Source organism: Maudiozyma barnettii (assembly GCF_903064755.1).
Source record: "Maudiozyma barnettii strain CLIB 1767 genome assembly, contig: KABA2_01, whole genome shotgun sequence".
Lineage (NCBI taxonomy): Eukaryota > Fungi > Ascomycota > Saccharomycetes > Saccharomycetales > Saccharomycetaceae > Maudiozyma > Maudiozyma barnettii.
The window spans coordinates 379,313-399,952 of NW_024545238.1; the positions used below are offsets into that span (position 1 = coordinate 379,313).

Consider the following 20,640-nt stretch of genomic DNA (forward strand, 5'->3'; position numbering starts at 1 on the left):
TTAATTTAATTAAATTAATTTTTTTTTTTACTCTCTGTATATTTCTTTTCTTTTCTTTCCATTTTTTTATTTATTTATTTCAAAGCATAATAATTATAATAACAAACACTTTTAATATATTAATATACCCAATAAACCAAACCCTGTTATTCATTTTTTTAAAAATAGAAAATATAATATTGCAAGAATATAAGAAATTTATTTTAGAGAATACAAATCATACAAATTATTTTAAAGCATTTCTAATACAACAACAAATTATCACAAAAACATCAACAATATGAGTAGAACTTCAATCGATTCATATAGTTCGGATCAAAGTAGTCCGTCTATAAATTCCTCTTTATCACAGGATCTGGAACAACAACCTCAACAATATATTCCAGATTCTACACAACCTCGTGCAAATTTACATTTAACACGTACAGAAACTGTAAAATCGTTACAAGAAATGGGTTTGAATTCAGATGCTGCTATCCCAGATGTAAACGCTCCTCAAACAACTAAAAATGCAATTTTCCCTGAAGAATATACTTTAGAGACTCCAACTGGGTTAGTACCCGTGGCGACATTACATTCCATTGGTCGTACTTCTTCTCGTATCTCAAGAACACGTACTAGACAAATCGATCGTGAATCAGATTCGGAATCAAAAGCTGAAGAAGAAGAAGAGGAAGAAGAAACTTCAAATGATTTAGACCCAGATATCGAATTCGTTACATTTGTTACTGGTGACCCTGAAAATCCTCATAATTGGCCCGTTTGGTTACGTTGGGTGTTTACAATTTTATTATCAGGTTTGGTCGTTTGTGTGGCTTACGGTTCAGCTTGTATTACCGGTGGTTTAGGTACTGTCGAAAAAAAATTCCATGTCTCACTTGAAGCTGCTATTTTAAGTTGTTCTCTTATGGTTATTGGATTTTCTTTAGGTCCATTGATTTGGTCTCCTGTCTCAGATTTATACGGTCGTCGTGTTGCTTATTTTGTTTCAATGGGTCTTTACGTTATCTTTAATATTCCTTGCGCTTTAGCTCCAAATCTAGGTGGTCTACTAGTTTGTAGATTTCTTTGTGGTGTGTTTTCATCATCAGCTTTATGTTTAGTTGGTGGTTCCATCGCAGATATGTTCCCTGCATCTACTCGTGGTAAAGCTATTGCTGTTTTCGCTTGGGCTCCTTACGCTGGTCCAGTGTTAGGCCCTCTAGTGAATGGTTTCATCTCTGTATCAACTGGTAGAATGGATTTAATCTTTTGGGTTAATATGGCTTTCGCTGGTGTCATGTGGATCATCACTGCATTCATTCCAGAAACTTACGCCCCTGTCATCTTACAACGTCGTGCTAAGAGATTAAGAAAGGAAACAGGTAACCCTAAGATTATGACTGAACAAGAAGCTCAAGGTGTCTCCTTGAATGACATGATTACTGCCTGTGTCGTTAGACCATTAGTATTTTCAGTCACTGAACCAGTCTTGGTTGCTACATGTTTCTACGTGTGTCTAATTTACTCTCTATTATACGCTTTCTTCTTTGCTTTCCCAGTTGTCTTTGGTGAATTATATGGTTACAAAGATAATTTGGTTGGGTTAATGTTGGTTCCAATTTTAATTGGTGCTACCTTTGCTCTAGTTTTCACTCAATGGTGTGAAAGTAAATATATTAAGTTAATCAGTGAACGTAAACCAACCCCTGAAGATCGTTTGCTAGGTGCAAAGATCGGTGCCCCTTTCGCTGCTATTGGTTTATGGTTATTAGGTGCTTGTGCTGAAAAACACGTCATTTGGGTCGGTCCAGCTTCTAGTGGTCTAGCCTTTGGTTTCGGTATGGTGCTGATTTATTACTCATTAAATAACTATATTATCGATTGTTACGTTCAATATGCTTCCAGTGCTTTAGCTACAAAGGTCTTCTTAAGATCTGCTGGTGGTGCTGCATTCCCATTATTCACTACACAAATGTATCATAAATTGGGTCTACATTGGGCTTCATGGTTATTAGCCTTTATTTGTACTGCTATGATTGCTTTACCATTTGGGTTTTCCATGTGGGGTAAACAATTAAGACATAAACTTTCCAAGAAAGATTATTCTATTGATGCTGTTGGTATTTAGAATCATTATTATTTCACATTTATATTTACATTAACATTTTCATTTCTAATCTCTTTTTTTCGTCTCCACTTACTTAATCTATTAACTTTCTGTAAAAAGAAAGTGATAAGTTTAAAAAATAATTAAAGAACAAGACTTTTTTCTGCACATCTCTTTTAACTAATATGTATACATTCATATATAAATATACCAAATTTAATAAACAAATCAAAAACATATAATAAAATATCAATACTCATAAAATAATAAAATATTTCCCTCTTTGAATGCCTTTCTTTAAAAAAATTACGATTCATACTTTTAGTATAGAAATTAATATATACATATAAACATTCTATACTATACTATTTTAGTTCATGACGATATATTTTTATGATTACATCTATTCCTTAGATTCATCATCCTCTTTAACAATCTTAGTTTTCACTAATAATTCCTTAATTTCTTCTGGTTTGTAAATCTTTTGATATATTTCTCCAGTTTCTTTATTTTTCTTAATTGTTGCAAATTCCAATCTATCATGAGTCAAAGAACTATTATCAGTAGTTTTTGATAATGTCTTCAAAGCCAACTCAATGGCTTCATCCACAGTCAATCCATCCTTATAATCCATTTGTAACAAAGTTTGAGCAGCAGATGTGTTTGCACCAACACTAATGGCTTTCCAACCAGTATAATTCCCTGATGGGTTGGATGTGTATAATTGGAATCCATATCTATCATCGTACCCTGCGTAAATAAAGGAGACACCAAATGGTCTCAACCCACCATGCTGCGTATAACCTTGCTTTATATCACTTAATTTTCTAACTAGGATTTCCACAGGTATTTCCTCATTATAAGACTTCAAATATTCTTGAGCAAACACTCTAGCGGTATTTATCAGAATCTCGGCATCAGCAGTCAACCCTGCAACAGCAACAGTGATCTTATCACTTAATTTATATAATTTTTCAACTGATGTGTCTTGCTCTAGTAGAGTACTAGTAACTTTTCTTTCTGCAGCAAGCACAATACCATCTTCAACCATAATACCTATGGCAGTACCAGCATGAGAAATAGATTCTAACGCATATTCCACTTGATATAAACGCCCTTCGGGGGAGAAAATTGTAGTTCTTGAATCGTATCTTCTGGAACCCATTCTAACTTGTTTGATGTATAAAAATATGAATGTCTTTCTTTTGCTAATTTAAGAGTCAATTGAGTTCTTATCAAATAAATGCTAACCACCTCGACTGTTCTTTTATACAAAATTAATTTAAAGGTTTTGTTATTCACCATTTGCCACCGGGGAAAGGCGTTCTTACTGTGTCTGGATTCTAGAGTTAAAGTGTAAAGGGAATTAAATTAAGAAATCCGTCTATCCGTGAAAAGTGATGCTGAACAAATAGAAATGATGCTACCCGGCGTCACTACATACGGTATGTACAGATTAATTCTCATCACTATAATTATCTGCATTCACAGTTATATATGACTTAAGGGAGGGCCTACATACTATTTCTAACTTGTAACAGTATATATATACGATTCAGCATGCTGACATGTCGAGTGAAGGGAGAACTTGATATATTAATTCTGGATGAGTTAACAAGATTATTTTAGTTCAATATACAAACATTAATCCTATATTCATTTTAAACTCCTTTCCAGGTCCTACCGATATGACTATCATATACTTTTTAGTCTTAAGTTTCCATTTTTTAAAACACATTAATTAGCCTTCCCTTTTATGCTAAACTCTGCAGTTCATTTGTCCATTACATGTAAAGAATAAAAATATGTCATATCAAATGAACTCAAAAATTTCGGAAATCGGCCGTACAAAGACACCGAGAGAAAGAAAGACAAATTCAAAGGGTGCCAATTTGCAAAAAGATAACAAAGAAAACCATATTGATATTATTAATAAACTTAAAAGGGAAGGGAACTTCTTTCATATTTCATTTAGGCTTGATAAAATTTTGAGAAGAACTACTGAAATCTAGATACAGATACATACAATAAATAACTAAATAGCACAATATGTTAAAAACGTCATTTTTAAGATCAGTTTCGGCAAGACAAAGTCCCATGATTCTAAAGTTAGGAACAAGGTCCATCGCTACTAGCTTCTATGATTTGAAGCCTGTTGATAAAGATGGCAGAGAAGTACCATTTAGTGAATTTAAGAACAAACCAGTTCTTATTGTAAATGTTGCTTCAAAATGTGGTTTCACTAAACAATATACCGATTTGCAGAAATTATATGACGAATATAAGAAATATGGATTTACCATTATCGGGTTCCCTTGTAATCAATTCAAGAATCAAGAACCTGGCTCTGATGAAGAAATCGCACATTTTGTAGAGACTAAATATGGTATTACATTCCCAATATTGAAGAAAGTTGATGTCAATGGTGAAAATGCGGATGATGTCTACAAATTCTTAAAGTCGAAGACTGAGGATCAAGGTGATATCAAATGGAATTTCGAAAAATTTCTGATCAATAAAAACGGTAACGTTGCTGTACGTGCTGAATCTAAAGTTACACCCTTTGAATTGGAACCTAAGTTGAAAGAATTGCTTGAAATTGACTAGATTTGTTTTTTTACCCAAAATAACGGATTTTTCAAGAGTCTGAGTTTTCGTTATTGTCACTCTTCTTTGATATATGTGAGTGAATGTGATTGTGTTCATAGATATTTGTTATGTAAACATTTTTTTTAAAAATAATTGTAAATAGAGAAAAAAAGAACCACAAAAGAAATACAACGACTACAGAATTATTAATTACACCTTTTTATTTTTATTTCTATATATTCTCATATATATCTTAAGCTCACAATTCCTGTGGACTCATGTAGCCCATGCTCTCGTTTGCTTCTGCCATTAACATTGAGATTCCTAACGGTTTATCTGCATCTGGCAGTGGCAAGATATCATCTGCATAATGAAGACTCTTCCTGCCTATGATTGGCACTTTATGTATTAACGAATGTTTATGAAGGAACATAGTTAATGTATCAACAGCTACATTGGTCTTATCGTCAAGTTCATCATCATGATTTTTCACCGGTAGTAATTTCAATAACATATCATTATACTTAGAAATTGATTGTTCTCCACCTATTGGATCATTTATTGTACTTGAATTGTTCGTTGAATCACGCGAGTTTCTTGTAGAACTGGAAATTAGTTCTTCATTACCCTCTTCCACTTCTGATTCTTCGTATTTCTCCTCATCATTATCATCCTTGGCCATTGCACTCTTCAAACTGAAAAACAATTCTTGTGCTTCTGGAATTATACCGATCCAATTTATTAACAATGTTTGTAATTCAAAAGTACATTCTGATTTGCTAAAATCAAATTTATTACTCTTCATCAGGGTTTGGACCATATAACAAATCAACTTAATTAGCCCAATGGAGTACAAAGAAACATTATCACCTTCTTTAATAGCATGATTTAGGTCATCATCTAATGAATCTGTTGACAAGTTTGCACGATCATGACCATCGATTGTGGTAAAATATATCGCAGCACTCGTGAAAAATTCCTGTAATAACATTTTGTTTTCAATATTAGATAATATAATATTACCTTGTCTGGAAAATTTAAACATATCCTGTGGATCGCACTTTTCATCTTTGTCAACCATCAAATTAGATAGTAAATCATTTTTCTTCCCTTGTTCATCAACGTTCATATCAAATTTCTGACCTCTAAGCCCCATTGCCAATTCAAAAATATAATGAATTAAAGAATGATTTATTTCAGTATGAGTGATAAACCAAATAAGAACCCTTCTATACCCACTACACATTAACATTTCGTCCATTAATCTCCAAGAAAGTTGCTGATTTTGGTACAACATTCTTTCAAATGCTGATTCTTCACACCATATCTCATATATATCATCAGGTGTAACTAATTTGGAATTATCATCATCTAATTGTTGTCCAGCGAGGTCTAGACCCGCATTTTGAATTAGTATTTGTTCTTGTTCAATTTTCACACAAGATGCAACAGATTTTAACAATGTTTTTGCCTCATCCTCGCTCAATTTATCAGATGTAGCCTTCAATATCAATTTATAGACATCTTCTAATTTAGGATATTTTATAAATTTGTAATTGGGAGAAAAATAAAAATTAAATCCACGAGGGACATCTCTCCAATCTTTACCACTATAATCAAATTCAAATGAGGATTTGATCCTTGAAGCTAATTGGTCATCACCGCTCTTCTCACCTCTATCTGTTCGTGTTTCTCCATCCCATTCATCATGGTTGGCTTTATCGTGAGCAACATGACTAGTTTCCTGTGCAATCTTATCATCTTCAAATATACAATGGCACCTCCGTCTAACCTTTTCACTACCTTCGTCTGTTGTTCTATTTTCATCATCCTCGTATTCTATATCGTTATAATCATCATATTCATATTCAAACATATACCTGACATCTTCGTCAAACCTATCACCTGCTTGTAAATCAGCTAATAATTCAGTGATATCCGTAACACCGCATCCTAATGCAAACATTGAAGCTGAATGAGTTCTCAGGTCTGCCAATAATGAACCTTGACATAATTTTCTACCATAGGGTGACATGAATGTATTGAATGGTTCGTGTTTAAAATCATGCTGATTAACCTCGACATGCTGATTCAAAACAGTTGCAACAACTACGCGGAGAGCTGCTGATCCTCTTATAGTTGCCCTAACCATTAATGGTGTTTCAAATGTTTCATGAACCTCTTCCATTCTATCAATCTCCAGACCTAGTAATATAACACAAGAAAGATTTTTCCATAATTGTATCATTGACGAAAGAAATGGATTCATCTGGATCGGTAAATGAGAATATAGGGAATATATTGTGTAAACAGCCATAATGTTTATCATATATACCAGCTCTAAATCCTGCGTATTCATCCCCTTTGGAAGCCATTTATGCAAATTACCTTTCCAATGTTTTTCTGAATTATTGGTAACTGATGTTAATCTCTCATAATCCTCACAATTCAACTTCTTTAATGACTGACGTATGATTTTTTGCATATTGAAGCACACCAAAAACCGCCAGTCAAATCCATCATCCACAACCAAGTTATTTACTTTATAATGCTTGACAATCAAACCTATGAACATTTGATAAAGTAGATCTATCGATATAATTTGAGTATCATTCGGGAGCGGCTGAGTGAGAGGATCCACTAACCCAGACAAAACTTTAAATTGAGTTAGTAAAAAAGGAGAGTCAAGTGTTTCCAGTTTCAGTAGACGTGAAATAATAGAATGTCTTGAGACAGTTTGCTGAACCATATTAGGTACCTTTATGGTTCTATTAGATTCATCAAGTTCCCAAGAAAATATGAGTTCGTCTTTGTTTATCGGAGCTTGTATAACAGAATCACTTGCGCCATTAGATTCATCAAGATAAGACTGTTTTTTAATGATGATTCCATTCAACCACTGAGAAATATTTGCCTTACCGTTTGAACCGGCTAGAGAATTCACATCATCTATTTTATTATAATCAGTTCCAACTCCTCCGTTTTGCAAGGTACTTGCCATCTCACTTCGTGCCAATGGCATTGTTGCCAAGTAAGCATAACTTAATGGCACTGTATTATAATAATATTTTTCACAGTCAAATGAATACCACATATATTGATCATTAAATTCATAAGTTCGTTTATATTTTAACACAACAATTTTCATTAAAAATGATCTCAAAGCCAGTTCAAGGATAGTATCTATCAATGGTTGGAAATAAATGATAAAATCCAACAATAAATTATAATTTTCATCCAATATGAAAGAAGCCTTATTTGAAGGTGAATCAATTAACGATGATAGAGATATTTTATGCAAGCAATTATGATACTGGGTTATATCTATAGATTCATCTCTATTCAATATAAGAAACCTTAACAATTTGAGTAAATAAATTTGTTGATTACTATCCCAATTCTCTCTCATATTTTTATAACCTCTATGAATCTCTTTATTTTTTTCTAACCATCTTTTGAGATTAATTAATGAAACCTGGAGAGGATCTTTTGGTTCACTGAAGTAAACTATGTGATGCAATACTTTTAGGATAGATATCCCTGATCTAGTAGTAAGAAATATAATCACCGATGCTTCTAATAATAAGGACGGTATAAGTGAAGAATCGTTTAAATATTTTTCATTCAAAAATAATTTTTCCAAATGTTTTATTGATGAAATAAACTTCCAATCTTTAAATACTTCATCAATAGGGTTATAATCTCTAAATAGTGAGAGTTCCTTTACCGGGATTCTATCCATATCATAGACATGTTCGATGGTATTTTTATTCTCTATACGTTGTTGATCATTATTCCTAGATACTGACTTCTTTTTCGGTACCATGATTATAGTATGAGAAATACTTTAATTAATAATTAAATATATTGTGATGCTAGATGAAATTATATGGTTTTCTCTTTAATGCTTCCTTCTGTAGCATATGAGTGTAAAATTAACCAAAAAAAAAGAAGATTTTATAAACATATATTTAAACCGACAGTTTCTTGAAACTGTTATGCTTATATTTGCTACTAGCAGTATGAAATATTCAAAAGAATAAACCTTTTTGCAATATCCATATATATATATATAAACTCACAAGTGATATACATTTTACTGTCGATATGAGAACTTCAGCTTAGTATCTTTCAAATTATTCATTATGAATGCAAAATAAATTCATTCATTCAATAGCGAAACCATTCCCAGACATCGCGCCGACCGCCTTCTTCGTCATATTGTATAAAAAGTTGACAGTGAATACTGTTATCTTTGGGGGAATTTCTTCTCATCGCAAAAAATTATGAGTAAATAAACATTTAATGTATTGCGATATGTGTGCATAGGGAAGTGTTATCATATTTCATTTAGTCGAGTCATTCCTTGTCAGATAATATTTGACAAGTCCATTGTAAGCTGCTTGATCACCTTCTCGCATTAGAATCCCCAATTCCAAATTTAATGGAGAGTCAGCATTCGGTTCACTCAGTAGTCGTTGTATAGATTGAACCGTGTATAATAAATTGTAAACAGGTGACCACTCACCTTTCAATATATCGAGACAGATTTCTCCTGTTTCGTAATTGACATTTACATGAGGCATATGATTTGGTTCGAATTTCACTTGTGGTGGAGTATTAGGGTACGATTCTGGAATAGTTATTAATAATCGAAAATCATATCCTTCAAAGGGAGTATCCTTAGGTCCAACAAGAATAGCGATCCATGATGCAAGATCATCCTGAGTTTGTGGTAGTAACAAAATATCGTCTTGCGCCATAATTGCTTTATATTCTTTTACCAAACGGGACATCTTTGTATTATTAGTTCTCAATATCCTCAGGCTTATACATATATATATTCTATGATTGTGGTGACTAAATAATCTGACGAACCAGATCGTATACACCTCCCTATATAAGCTCCCAATGAAAGATCAGACACACTTATAAATATGAATGCACTAGTAAATTGAATCTGAAAATATGTGACTGCGTTTCCGGTTCGATACTCGCCCAATGCCAAAAAACTTGTGATATGAGACAAAACGGAAAAAAAAAAAAGAGAAAACATATTCAGAAATTCGAAGAAAACCCGAATTAGTTTAACACTCAATGATTGATAGTTGAATATTTAAAAGAGATACATATACAAAAAAGGGGAAAATATTAAACTCTGAATAAAGATCAGAACTATAGCATAACATCGATACAAACATAAAAGATGAACATTTCAAACGGTAGTAAAGTTGCCAATTTAATCACCAAGTTAGCCATTCCAGCAGGTTTAATCCTAACAGGGGTAGATTATTCTATGTATGATGTGAAAGGTGGTTCTCGTGGTGTTATCTTTGATAGAATCAGTGGTGTTCAAAAACAAATTGTTGGTGAAGGTACTCATTTTTTAATACCATGGTTACAAAAAGCTATTATATTCGATGTTCGTACAAAACCTAAATCTATAGCCACAAATACAGGTACTAAAGATTTACAAATGGTTTCATTAACATTGAGATTGTTACATAGACCCGATGTATTAGAATTACCGAAGATTTATCAGAATCTAGGTCTTGATTATGATGAAAGAGTATTACCATCAATTGGTAATGAAGTATTAAAATCTATTGTAGCTCAATTTGATGCAGCTGAATTAATTACTCAAAGAGAGATTGTTTCTCAAAAGATTCGTGATGAATTAGCTACACGTGCCAATGAATTTGGTATTAGATTAGAAGATGTTTCAATTACTCATATGACTTTTGGTCAAGAATTTACTAAAGCAGTTGAACAAAAGCAAATCGCTCAACAAGATGCAGAAAGGGCTAAATTCTTAGTGGAGAAAGCTGAACAAGAGAGACAAGCTGCAGTTATTCGTGCTGAAGGTGAAGCTGAATCTGCTGAATGTATATCAAAGGCTTTAAGTAAAGTTGGTGATGGGTTATTATCTATTAGAAGATTAGAAGCATCTAAGGATATTGCTAAAACTTTATCAAGATCTAATAATGTTACGTATTTACCAAGTAATAGAGGATCTAGTTCAAATGATGGTAATGAAGGTACATCGAACAGTTTACTTTTAAATATTGGCCGTTAAACAAAAAAACATGAAAATTAAAATTAAAAGTCTGTTGACAAACATTTTTACGCACCGTACCTCCCATCCTTTTTTTAACTTATGTATATTCCCAATTCAAATTATATCAATGAAAACAAAATAAAAAAAGATTGACCATTTTATTTTATTTTGTCTATATATAAAGTACCCCTATTTCATCATCTATTTTAACAAAGTATCTGTAAATAACAACCATAACAAACAAAAAAAATATGATTCTTAATAGAAACATCATCAATTGAAGACATATATAGAAAAAGACAAACAAATATATTAATAAAAAAAAATTAAAGTATTTAAAATATGTGAATGTAGATGACTCCATCATATATATATACATATATATATATTTATATGAATAAATTTCCAAAATATATGGGAAAACAAGATAAAAAGTAAAGGGTTGTAGAATGTTAGAAAATGGCAGTAACTTCAAAAAAAAAAGAAGAGTAGGTTTCTTGGTCAACGAAATGAATAATAAAAAGAAAAGAGAAATAGAAAAAAAATAATAATTATTAAAAAGAATTGTATCTGTACAAGTTCTAAAATGTGGGGGTGGGGGTATACTATGTGTTATCCAAATAAAACCATTTACGTCTTTTTCTAACATTAAATAATAATAATAATAATAATACTAAAATGGTATTATAATTGAACGAATGAATTTGAAAATAAAATAAAAGACAAAAAAAGAAGGTTATAGAAATTTCAGAAAATTCTTATATTCTTAATGATTTCATCCAAATGTAAATAATGTTTGTGTGGGTATATTAATTAAAGATTAAACTTGAGAAATGGATGGAACACCACTCATATCTGTTGGAACACCTGCAGAAGCGTTATTTCTTCTTCTTCTACCGTAGAATCTAGAAGTAGCAGAAGAGAAAGCACCATTTTGAATCAAAGTGATGATAGACATAGTCAATTTAACAATGAAGATGAACATTGAGAAATATAAGAAGGCTACCAAAGCTTGAGTGATTCTACAACGGTTTTCATCACCTTGAATAATCTTATTACCGCTTCTGTAGGATTCATTCTTACAAGAATGAGCTCTAATACCGACGGCAATAACTGTACCAGCAGAGAAAGTGAATGCGAAATTTAGGAAATCTAGACATACTAGGACTAAAGGCCAAGTCAAAGGTTCCCAGAAGTTAGCAGCTATACCGTAGAAAGAATCTGTTGTTAGACCGAAAGCAGCTGTAAACATACAGTAATTGACTCTACCTGAGTTTTCATTCTGTGTATTCAATAAAGCCGAAACAAAGGCCATACATATAATTAAGAACATAGCGTTCAATATACGTAGTAAGTTATCAGTAGTACTTAGCATTTTGTATGTGTGTGAGTGTGTGAGTAAAAAGGGTTTTTTTGTTTAGCTAGTTAAGTTTTTATATTTTTTGTTATTAAAGTAAATTAGCTTAGTTTGTAATTACAAAAATTTGTTTTAATATAATGTAATAATCACAATAAAAATATTTGTTGTTGTTATTTATATTATTATATAAGTCAATTGAAAGAAATAGAAGAGAATAAAACAGCAGAAATAAAAAAATAAAAAAAAAGAAGGTAGTGAAACAACTGAAGTTAAAAGAAATGATAAAATATAGAAAATTGTAGAATATCTAATCCCCTTTATATATATATGTATATATATATATATATAAGTCAAATATCAATTTAACTTAATAAAGAAAAAAGAATGAGAAAGAAAGTAAAAAAAAAAGGACAGAATAGACCAATTACTAACTCTATCCTCATTTTAATTGAAATAAAAGAATAAGGAATTACAACCGACCTCTTGATGAGATGCAGTAATAAAAATATGCATTATTATTAAAGAGAAAGAAAACAAGGGGATGGATGATATACTAGAAGATACTACAGAGAGAGACAAATAACCAAGGGTTAACTTCCAATTAAAGGAAATGAAAGAGTTGTTTCACTATAATAACAATAACAATAATTATGGATGGATATTGCAAGAGATGAGGTCCCTTGTTTTTTCCCGTTTGTTATTCTAGTTTCTTAGTAAACAGAATAGTAAAATAACAGAATAGCAATATTATTTGCATATCGGTGATTGACCATTCGTCGCTGTCTAACAGAGAGGAGAGGAGGAAGTTAGAAATGAAATATTTGGGCGGTTTACGTATTATTGCTATCCTGTTTTCTGTAAGAGAGAAGGAGAGAGAGGAGTCGGTAGTAAAAAGACATAGTGCATAGAATAAGAACAACAGAAAGGGATATTTCTGCCAGGATTGATAGAGAGAGAGTAAGGGATTCTTCTCTTTCATGGCAATGACAACGGAGCAGCAGCAGCAGCAGCACCCTTCCGTAACAGTTCCCATAACCGCGGATAAAGCCGAATGAAATAAGAATTAAGAAAAATATGTACGGAAACGGATAAAACAATAACAAATACACGGATAGTAAACCGAATTAATGCATCAGAGAGAGAGAGAGAGATATTATTATCATAGGTTATGCGATGCCCATGGAGAAAGGGGTGCAGAGGGGCCTGCTTTTTTCGCTTTCTGTTTTGTTTTGCTTGTTTTTTTGGTTGCATTTCTCCCTCTCTCAGCGCAACGGGAATTGTGTTGCCGTCAAGATAGAGAGAGAAAGAGAGCCATTTTTGTTTGTTTGTCTGTTTAAGGCTGCAAAAGAATAGGAAGAGGATTAGCTTAGACTCATCGGATAATAATAAAAACTGGAATAAATTAATGTGTCGAATATTCTAGACTTCTCTATACTAGTAAGCTGCATACGACATATGTTGTAATTGACCTCCAACTGCTAATATGTAACACTAACAGGGTTTTCCCTCAACTCGTCACTTATCACCTTGTGAAAAGAGGAGATGAAATCTCCTCTCTCAGAACAGCATAAGAAAGAGAAAAAAAAGGGAAACCCTCCCCCCCCCCCGATGTATAATGCCACACGGTTACACCAATTTATTGCGCAAGGGCAGAAAGAGAGGAGAAACAGAAAGGGATATTTAATCCGTGTCCCCCCATACATCATCACCGGCGACGATGGCAGAGTATAGCCATTCCATCTTATCCCTTGTTTTTGTCTGTGTCTTTGTCTTATTTTCGTAATTACGATTATTATTGCTAAAGAAAGAATGGAAACCCTTAAAAATCCATCTTATTCTACTGGTGGTTAACATAACATTTTAGCCGTACTGCTAAGTTAAGTCTAACTTTTACACACATATATATTTAATTACCATTTTTGTTGTAACTACCAACGACATGGTAGTAATTTACTTGCGCAATAAGACATCAATGTCCTGTTATTGTTGTCCAATACTATTTCTTAATATATTCGTACATTTACTTATTACTGTGTACACTCCAATACCACATGGCATTGTATTATATAATGTAACGACTCACTCGCCTTGTCCAAATAAAATTGTAATGTTTTCCTAAAAGAATTTAATTTATCATTATTTTTTTTCAGGGGGGGGGGAGCGAAGGGAACAACTACATATATATATATATATTTTTTTTATCATTACTATATAATATATTATTAAACACACCGTCTTGATAAGAGGGATTACTGGTTTAGAACCTCTTTATAACTAATACCACAGATATACACTCAGACACACAAGCTTATCAGTATATATATATATCTTATCTTTTTTGTTTTGTGTTGCAATGTTGAAAATTAATTCGCCAAAGGCAAACGATACATTCTCAGATATCATTAAAGAAAATGAGAGAACTGCAAAAGGATTACCTGTCACGAGAGTGAAACGGAGTAGTTTTGCTATGCTCAATACCAAGGAGTATACGTCTCCCTTCAGAACGGGACTAACTGGGGTGGGGAAGACTCAATTGCAAGCTTTGAAGACTCAACGGTTCCCAACGACTAGTGCTACGTCGGACTATAATAACTTAAGTACAAAGGAATTGGGATTTAAAACTTTAAAAGATAATGATAAAAGAATTAAGGATATTAAATTCCCTCAATATTTGACAGAAAATGAAATTAGACAAGCTGGTATATTACATGATTTGAAAGGGAAAGAGGATAGATTGCAATATTGGAACGATTCTCAACAAATATTGGATTATACAAAGAAAGGCAAATCAAAACAAAATAAGAATGGTGTCACTGCTGCAACCAATGAGTCAAAAACTAATAAATTTAATGAAGTTAGATTAAATGATCAATTGGAAGACGCTAAAGAATTAAACCCACCCACCATTGAATCCACGAACTCTAAAGAAATTGAACAATTAGAAGAATCACAACAAGATAATGTAGAGACAGCATCGATTCCTATGTTTACAAATATTGGGAAATTGATTCAACCCACAATTGATTCTAATAATAACATACTAATAACCAGCAATGGAGACAATTATATTTGTATGGATTCATCAAATCAAAGTATAATCAATAAGAATAGCCTTGTCGACGCTACTGATCTAATTAACAGATATAAAGTCCTTAAACCACCAATGGATCCTAATAATGCACCAAAGGTACCTTATTCAGACCCTTCAATGGCTCACAAGACTACACAAGGACAAACTGAAGCTGATCAACAGGTAAACCCAATTGCATCTCCAGATGATCAAGAGATGATCGTGAAAATAGACAAATATGGTCATGTTTCTAAAGCAGTATATGATAAAGTTATTTATGAAGGTGATGTCCATACAAATTATTTGATTGATTTCGATGAACAACAACATAAGAAATATAACGATAAAGTTGAAAAGTACGAGGATAAATTCAAGAGAATTCAACAAAAGAGAGATATCATCGATCAAAAAATGAACCAATTGAAAATGGACACTTTAGGGAAACTTGAAGTCATTGATAATAAGTTAATTAAAAATATAATGGACTCTAATGCTAAATATACTGATGATAAAGCTCATATTATGAAGGAGACAGAATTGACTAAATTGAAGAAATTGAACGAATGTAAATTCTATTATCAAAAACAGAAATTGATTCAGGGTCAAATTAATGTACTTGGTGTAGAAAGAAGTAACGTTTACGATGATTACACAGAATTTGCTAGTCACATGAATAATGTCTCAAGTGAATTAGATGCAAAACTATTTAGATTAACTCAAATCAATTATCAGAGTGATCAAATTAGAAAAGAAATTGATGGTTTAGAACAGAAGAGAACTGTTTTAGAAAAGGAAATAGAAACCAATGAGAAGACAAATGAAACTAATACAAAGGAATTATCTCAATTGAAAACTGGTGAACATGAAAAAAACCAAAAATTGAATGAAATTAATGATACGATTACTGACAGACTAGCATTGTTAGCTATTGTTAAACAAGAATCTAAGAACGAAAACTTGAAAGTAGCGCAATTAACTGACAAGATTAATCAAAAACTTAAAGAAACAGAAAGTAGAATGCAAAAGGAAATTGATGACAATAAGACTAATTATGAAGGTATTATTACTCAGAATAGGACTGACCTTCAAGAAAAGATCGCTAATTTGGAAGAGGCTCATAAAGAAAAGATGGACCAAATTACAAAAGATTATGATGAAAAAGTGGCAGCATTACAAAAGAAGGTAGCTCAACAACAAGAAGAAAAAGAAGAAGCAGAAGCTGCTGCTGCTAGAGCAAAGCTAACAGCTGCTCCTGAAGATGATTCTTTATACTCTTATGAAACTGAAGAAGAAATTATATATCAATGAAATTATTATTTTCAAAATTTTCGAAGATATATATTGTATATTATATTTAAAGACTAATATTCGAGGTTATTTTGTAATAATACTAAATTTTAATATATGCAAACAACGTAATAGACAACTAAATAAGCTCACCATTAAATCGAAATTAGAATAACTACTTGAACACAAAAATATCATGATTTACATCATGATGATATCACTATTACCCCTATATTCCAATGTGCGATCCCAACTATGTGAAAACACACAAAAGGTAAACACATATACAGAGGATTACTTCCTGTAGTAGACTGTAATGGTGCACCACCTAATTATATCTCCTTTATAAATGATATATTTTCTGTTACATTATATTTGGCGTATGTTGTAGCCATTCATTTTTGGGTATGTCCTGATAACCATTCTGAAAACTAAGAACCTTCATTTTGACGTTCTTTGTTTAACTTTGAATTAAACTGTCTATTCCTATCGTTGATAAACCCACCCGCAAATTGCTCATCACGCTCTGTTTTCTTTTTCAGAACCTTATATCTTTTCTTGGCTTTTGAATTTAAATGGTTGACAAGTTCATCCAATTTATCTGATTTCTCATTTTCGCTGATCTTGAATTTCTTAATATCCTTAATTTCTTTATCGTATGTTTTTTTAGCTAACGTATCATTTGATTTATCGACCTTTTCTTTTATACGCGCTTCAAACTCATATAGTGGTGTATTGAATATATCTGCACCAATAGTCTCCAATTGATCTTTATTGATATCATCCTCTTCTTCACCAAGATCTTTGGCACTGTAAACAAGGGGCTTTTGATGTATTTCAACAAGTTTTCTATCATCAATTTCTATATCCTTGCATTTTCTTCTTAGCTCTTTAAATAGCTTTCTGGACTCAGAAAAATTCATTACTTCATATTATCACTAGAATCGAACTATTCGTATAATCAGGAAATCAACTATCTGTATTGAATTGTAATTTACTTCTTATCGATTGTTAAGTATCAGTTGTTTAACAAACTAAAATTATATTGGCACACAGAATCATGTCGCACGGACATCGAAAATTTTTCTCCTGAAATTTTCAAAATTGAAAAAAAAAAATGAATGCGGTTAGATGTGATGCTCATCTCTATTTCAATGAATAGAGTATATCAATCTATAAACTTTGTATATTTCTCGATTGGAATTTTGGAGCGTGTAATCGATTAGTCAATATCTGCGACTAGCATAATATATACTAATTGGTAGAATAGTAGTGAGTTTTATATCATCATGCCGTCCCTTTCCCAACCTTTTACTATCACGCCTATTCCAAGGCAATCCACTCCATCGCCAATCTTCATTTCTTCTCATGGCCTAGTACCTAATACAAATGAGCTAGATATCGCAATCTCTAAATATTCGATATCTAAATTTTTAGTTCATCCTACCCCAAAGCTTATTCATAGTAATGCCATTCCTTCTAACCAGATCATCACTGCTTTTGACAATAACGTTTACGGTTCATCCCAATCAAAACATTCAAACTTTCTGCATTTGAACCAAGATGTTAAACTCTCTATTCCAACACCAGTAGTGAAATGTCTCTCTATTAAAGATAAGAATGACATCACAAATACTACAGTTATCTTAGAGGATGGTACAATTCAAAAATATAAGGACATTGTTCTAGAGTCTGCCAAGAAGATCCCATACAACAAAATACTTCAAGCTGAGTTCATTGAAGGTAGATATGCTCTAATAATTTCTGCCAGTATTGTTACTCTTTATGATTTGAAGACTACTACAGAGCTTCGTTCTAGAAACAATATTGGTACAGAGAATTCAATTTTTAAATTGTTAAAAGGTAAATTATATAAATATAACAAAAGTACTTATACTTTTGAAATATACGATATTACAACACTAAATCTTCTTCACTCGACAGTTATCCCATTTATTCCAGAAGGTACAAAATCTGTCACATATGCTATTGTCGGTGATAATAGAGTTGTCTTAACAATTGACAACGTTGCATATTTATTAGACATATATTTGGGCAGTGTCATTACAACAATAACATTCAAACACCTTAAATGGTTTAAGCTATTGGAAGGTGTAGAAGGATCGTTTGTTCTGGGTGTATCATGTACTTCAAACAGTGGTGAATTGAAATTAGAGATTGTTAATGTCGAATTAGGGAGTTGTAATCTGAAGGATTCGTTGGGTAAGAGTTTCAAGAATTTTGTAAAAACCAGTTCGAAGGAAGATACTGAAGCAATCACTCTAAAAACTTTATTATTTGATGATTCTGTGGATGCCAAAACCAAAAAAATAGAGATCAAAACCTTCAATTATAAGGACATTTTAGCCAAATTGAATAAAAATACAAACAACAAAGATTCATTTGATAAAGTGTTTTTTAAGGAACTTGATATTGAAAATGGGCATTATACTGAAAAGGATAGGTTCATTGTAAATCAAGAATTTTTGGCAGATGTTATAGATCTAATCTTACAAAAGTTTAGTTTTGATGACTCCACCGAGTATCCAAAGGCCCTAGCATTTTTGTTAACACACCCATTATTCCCAATCCAGAAAACTAGGGGATTACTTGTCAAGTTTAAAGAACAACCAACTCTGTACAAACAAACAATAGTGACTTGTCCAAATCTTCCTTTACCTGAACTTCTAAAAGAGCTTTTCACTATTAAGAATAATGAATTATCGTTAGATATATCTTTGAGAATTTTGGAAGATTACACTACAGATTCCATTAAAGATGCATTGAAAAAACTTCCTAAAGTTGAGATTGAAAATTACATAGAATTCATAATCGATAACGATCAAGAAGGAGAAATACAACAAACTGTGGACATTTCAAACCAATTGTTCGAGCTATTATCATTAATTATCGATTCCGTCGGATTGTTTGCTCTTGAAGGTAAATTACTGACAAACTTGACAGCATTCATTAATGAAAAAGTTAAAATTGCTGAAAGAAATACTGAGTTATGGTACACAATAGACTACAAAACTAAGGATTTCATGATTGCACAACACTCTAATAACAACAATAATGCTTCGAGTAGGAAGAAAAAGTTACCAACATACACTGTTGAATATTTAGATTTATAGAGAAGTATATACATATATCGAAAAAATCAGTCAAATTTTTATTGTGTATGGTGATGTATGAGTTATATTAAATTACACTATTCTATATCAAACTGGAATTTGTTAATGCTTTTAGGATTACTAGAAGAATTGATTAAAATATCTGTATCAGATGTGTGCAGTACTTTTTCTTCGTAGGTGACATGTTTAGAATCTTTACTAACCAAAATAACAATTTGGGATCTGGTACCATAAAATTTACCTTTCGTAGATGTTAAACCAACATCTTCATCATCTTCATTCCCTAAAGGTGGGACGAATATTGTATCGTACGTAACAGTTGGGTTTATGTGATACGTCTCGTCTCTTATTTCTTGTGGGATAGTGCATGTTGATGCAAGGTTAAAACATTCAGAAAGCATATTTTCGTCAGTGCAATTATTTTTTGTTCTCTTTATCATTTGTTGCAACTCTTGGAGACCTGATTTTGTTTTTATCCATTGACGATTTTCGTTAATATTGAATGTATTATTGGACAAGACAAAAGAATATCCATCATCTTTATCTAAAACTGGAAAGGTTTGTCCATATGTATCAATTATTCTATACTCTTTTTTGTTGATGTCACCATAAAAGAGACTGAAATCTCCAGATTGTGTTAGATCTGGATATTGTTTTTGAAAATTTTCAAAGGAATTCCAGTTATCAAAACTATCTTTAAGCGAATTAGTGTTTAAAAACATAAATGGTATTATACCTCTTGATTTAGGACCCTTAGAAGACTTATTAGGTAATGTATCAGCCGGTCTTAAGTTTAAGATATTGGCTACTCTCCCTCCTCGATTGATCCCTATCCAAGTTCCAAAAATTTCAGACTTTGATGCGGTACTACCGTGGGTCCTTGCCATATCATATGGAGACAGAATAGACGAATTTGTATGCCAACAAGTATCATGCGTACTTCTCTCAAAGAATTCATCCCTGTTAGATATGAGGATCAATTCATAACCCGGATGAGATCTTGTAGCGAACAGAATGCACATTAAAATTGTGTATCGTATAGTAAGTTGATAA

General features: G+C 32.1%; 12 protein-coding genes across 12 annotated transcripts; 5 read left to right on the forward strand and 7 right to left on the reverse strand.

The window, feature by feature from the left end:
* Positions 1-280: 280 nt before the first annotated feature.
* Positions 281-2,110, forward strand: TPO2 (spermine transporter; the record flags this gene model as incomplete). The annotated part of the gene is made up of 1 exon (XM_041548106.1): positions 281-2,110. The coding sequence occupies one exon, from the start codon at positions 281-283 to the stop codon at positions 2,108-2,110; it is 1,830 nt and encodes a 609-aa protein (XP_041404040.1).
* Positions 2,111-2,492: 382 nt separating this feature from the next.
* PRE9 (proteasome core particle subunit alpha 3) lies at positions 2,493-3,254 on the reverse strand (the record flags this gene model as incomplete). The annotated part of the gene is made up of 1 exon (XM_041548107.1): positions 2,493-3,254. One exon carries the CDS (start codon positions 3,252-3,254, stop codon positions 2,493-2,495), a length of 762 nt encoding a protein of 253 aa, XP_041404041.1.
* Positions 3,255-4,138: 884 nt separating this feature from the next.
* KABA2_01S03762 (glutathione peroxidase) lies at positions 4,139-4,696 on the forward strand (the record flags this gene model as incomplete). Its single annotated transcript, XM_041548108.1, has 1 exon — positions 4,139-4,696. One exon carries the CDS (start codon positions 4,139-4,141, stop codon positions 4,694-4,696), a length of 558 nt encoding a protein of 185 aa, XP_041404042.1.
* Positions 4,697-4,937: 241 nt separating this feature from the next.
* Positions 4,938-8,504, reverse strand: CAF130 (CCR4-NOT core subunit CAF130; the record flags this gene model as incomplete). The annotated part of the gene is made up of 1 exon (XM_041548109.1): positions 4,938-8,504. One exon carries the CDS (start codon positions 8,502-8,504, stop codon positions 4,938-4,940), a length of 3,567 nt encoding a protein of 1,188 aa, XP_041404043.1.
* A 520-nt stretch (positions 8,505-9,024) lies between these two features.
* PEX4 (E2 ubiquitin-protein ligase peroxin 4) lies at positions 9,025-9,474 on the reverse strand (the record flags this gene model as incomplete). The annotated part of the gene is made up of 1 exon (XM_041548110.1): positions 9,025-9,474. The coding sequence occupies one exon, from the start codon at positions 9,472-9,474 to the stop codon at positions 9,025-9,027; it is 450 nt and encodes a 149-aa protein (XP_041404044.1).
* Positions 9,475-9,884: 410 nt separating this feature from the next.
* Positions 9,885-10,754, forward strand: PHB1 (prohibitin subunit PHB1; the record flags this gene model as incomplete). The annotated part of the gene is made up of 1 exon (XM_041548111.1): positions 9,885-10,754. One exon carries the CDS (start codon positions 9,885-9,887, stop codon positions 10,752-10,754), a length of 870 nt encoding a protein of 289 aa, XP_041404045.1.
* Positions 10,755-10,908: 154 nt separating this feature from the next.
* On the reverse strand, positions 10,909-11,385 carry KABA2_01S03850 (uncharacterized protein; the record flags this gene model as incomplete). Its single annotated transcript, XM_041548112.1, has 1 exon — positions 10,909-11,385. One exon carries the CDS (start codon positions 11,383-11,385, stop codon positions 10,909-10,911), a length of 477 nt encoding a protein of 158 aa, XP_041404046.1.
* A 171-nt stretch (positions 11,386-11,556) lies between these two features.
* On the reverse strand, positions 11,557-12,111 carry FHN1 (Fhn1p; the record flags this gene model as incomplete). Its single annotated transcript, XM_041548113.1, has 1 exon — positions 11,557-12,111. The coding sequence occupies one exon, from the start codon at positions 12,109-12,111 to the stop codon at positions 11,557-11,559; it is 555 nt and encodes a 184-aa protein (XP_041404047.1).
* Positions 12,112-14,449: 2,338 nt separating this feature from the next.
* Positions 14,450-16,474, forward strand: KABA2_01S03894 (uncharacterized protein; the record flags this gene model as incomplete). The annotated part of the gene is made up of 1 exon (XM_041548114.1): positions 14,450-16,474. One exon carries the CDS (start codon positions 14,450-14,452, stop codon positions 16,472-16,474), a length of 2,025 nt encoding a protein of 674 aa, XP_041404048.1.
* Positions 16,475-16,884: 410 nt separating this feature from the next.
* Positions 16,885-17,376, reverse strand: SYF2 (Syf2p; the record flags this gene model as incomplete). Its single annotated transcript, XM_041548115.1, has 1 exon — positions 16,885-17,376. One exon carries the CDS (start codon positions 17,374-17,376, stop codon positions 16,885-16,887), a length of 492 nt encoding a protein of 163 aa, XP_041404049.1.
* A 366-nt stretch (positions 17,377-17,742) lies between these two features.
* On the forward strand, positions 17,743-19,587 carry UTP8 (Utp8p; the record flags this gene model as incomplete). The annotated part of the gene is made up of 1 exon (XM_041548116.1): positions 17,743-19,587. One exon carries the CDS (start codon positions 17,743-17,745, stop codon positions 19,585-19,587), a length of 1,845 nt encoding a protein of 614 aa, XP_041404050.1.
* Positions 19,588-19,664: 77 nt separating this feature from the next.
* KABA2_01S03960 (uncharacterized protein) lies at positions 19,665-20,609 on the reverse strand (the record flags this gene model as incomplete). Its single annotated transcript, XM_041548117.1, has 1 exon — positions 19,665-20,609. One exon carries the CDS (start codon positions 20,607-20,609, stop codon positions 19,665-19,667), a length of 945 nt encoding a protein of 314 aa, XP_041404051.1.
* Positions 20,610-20,640: the final 31 nt, after the last annotated feature.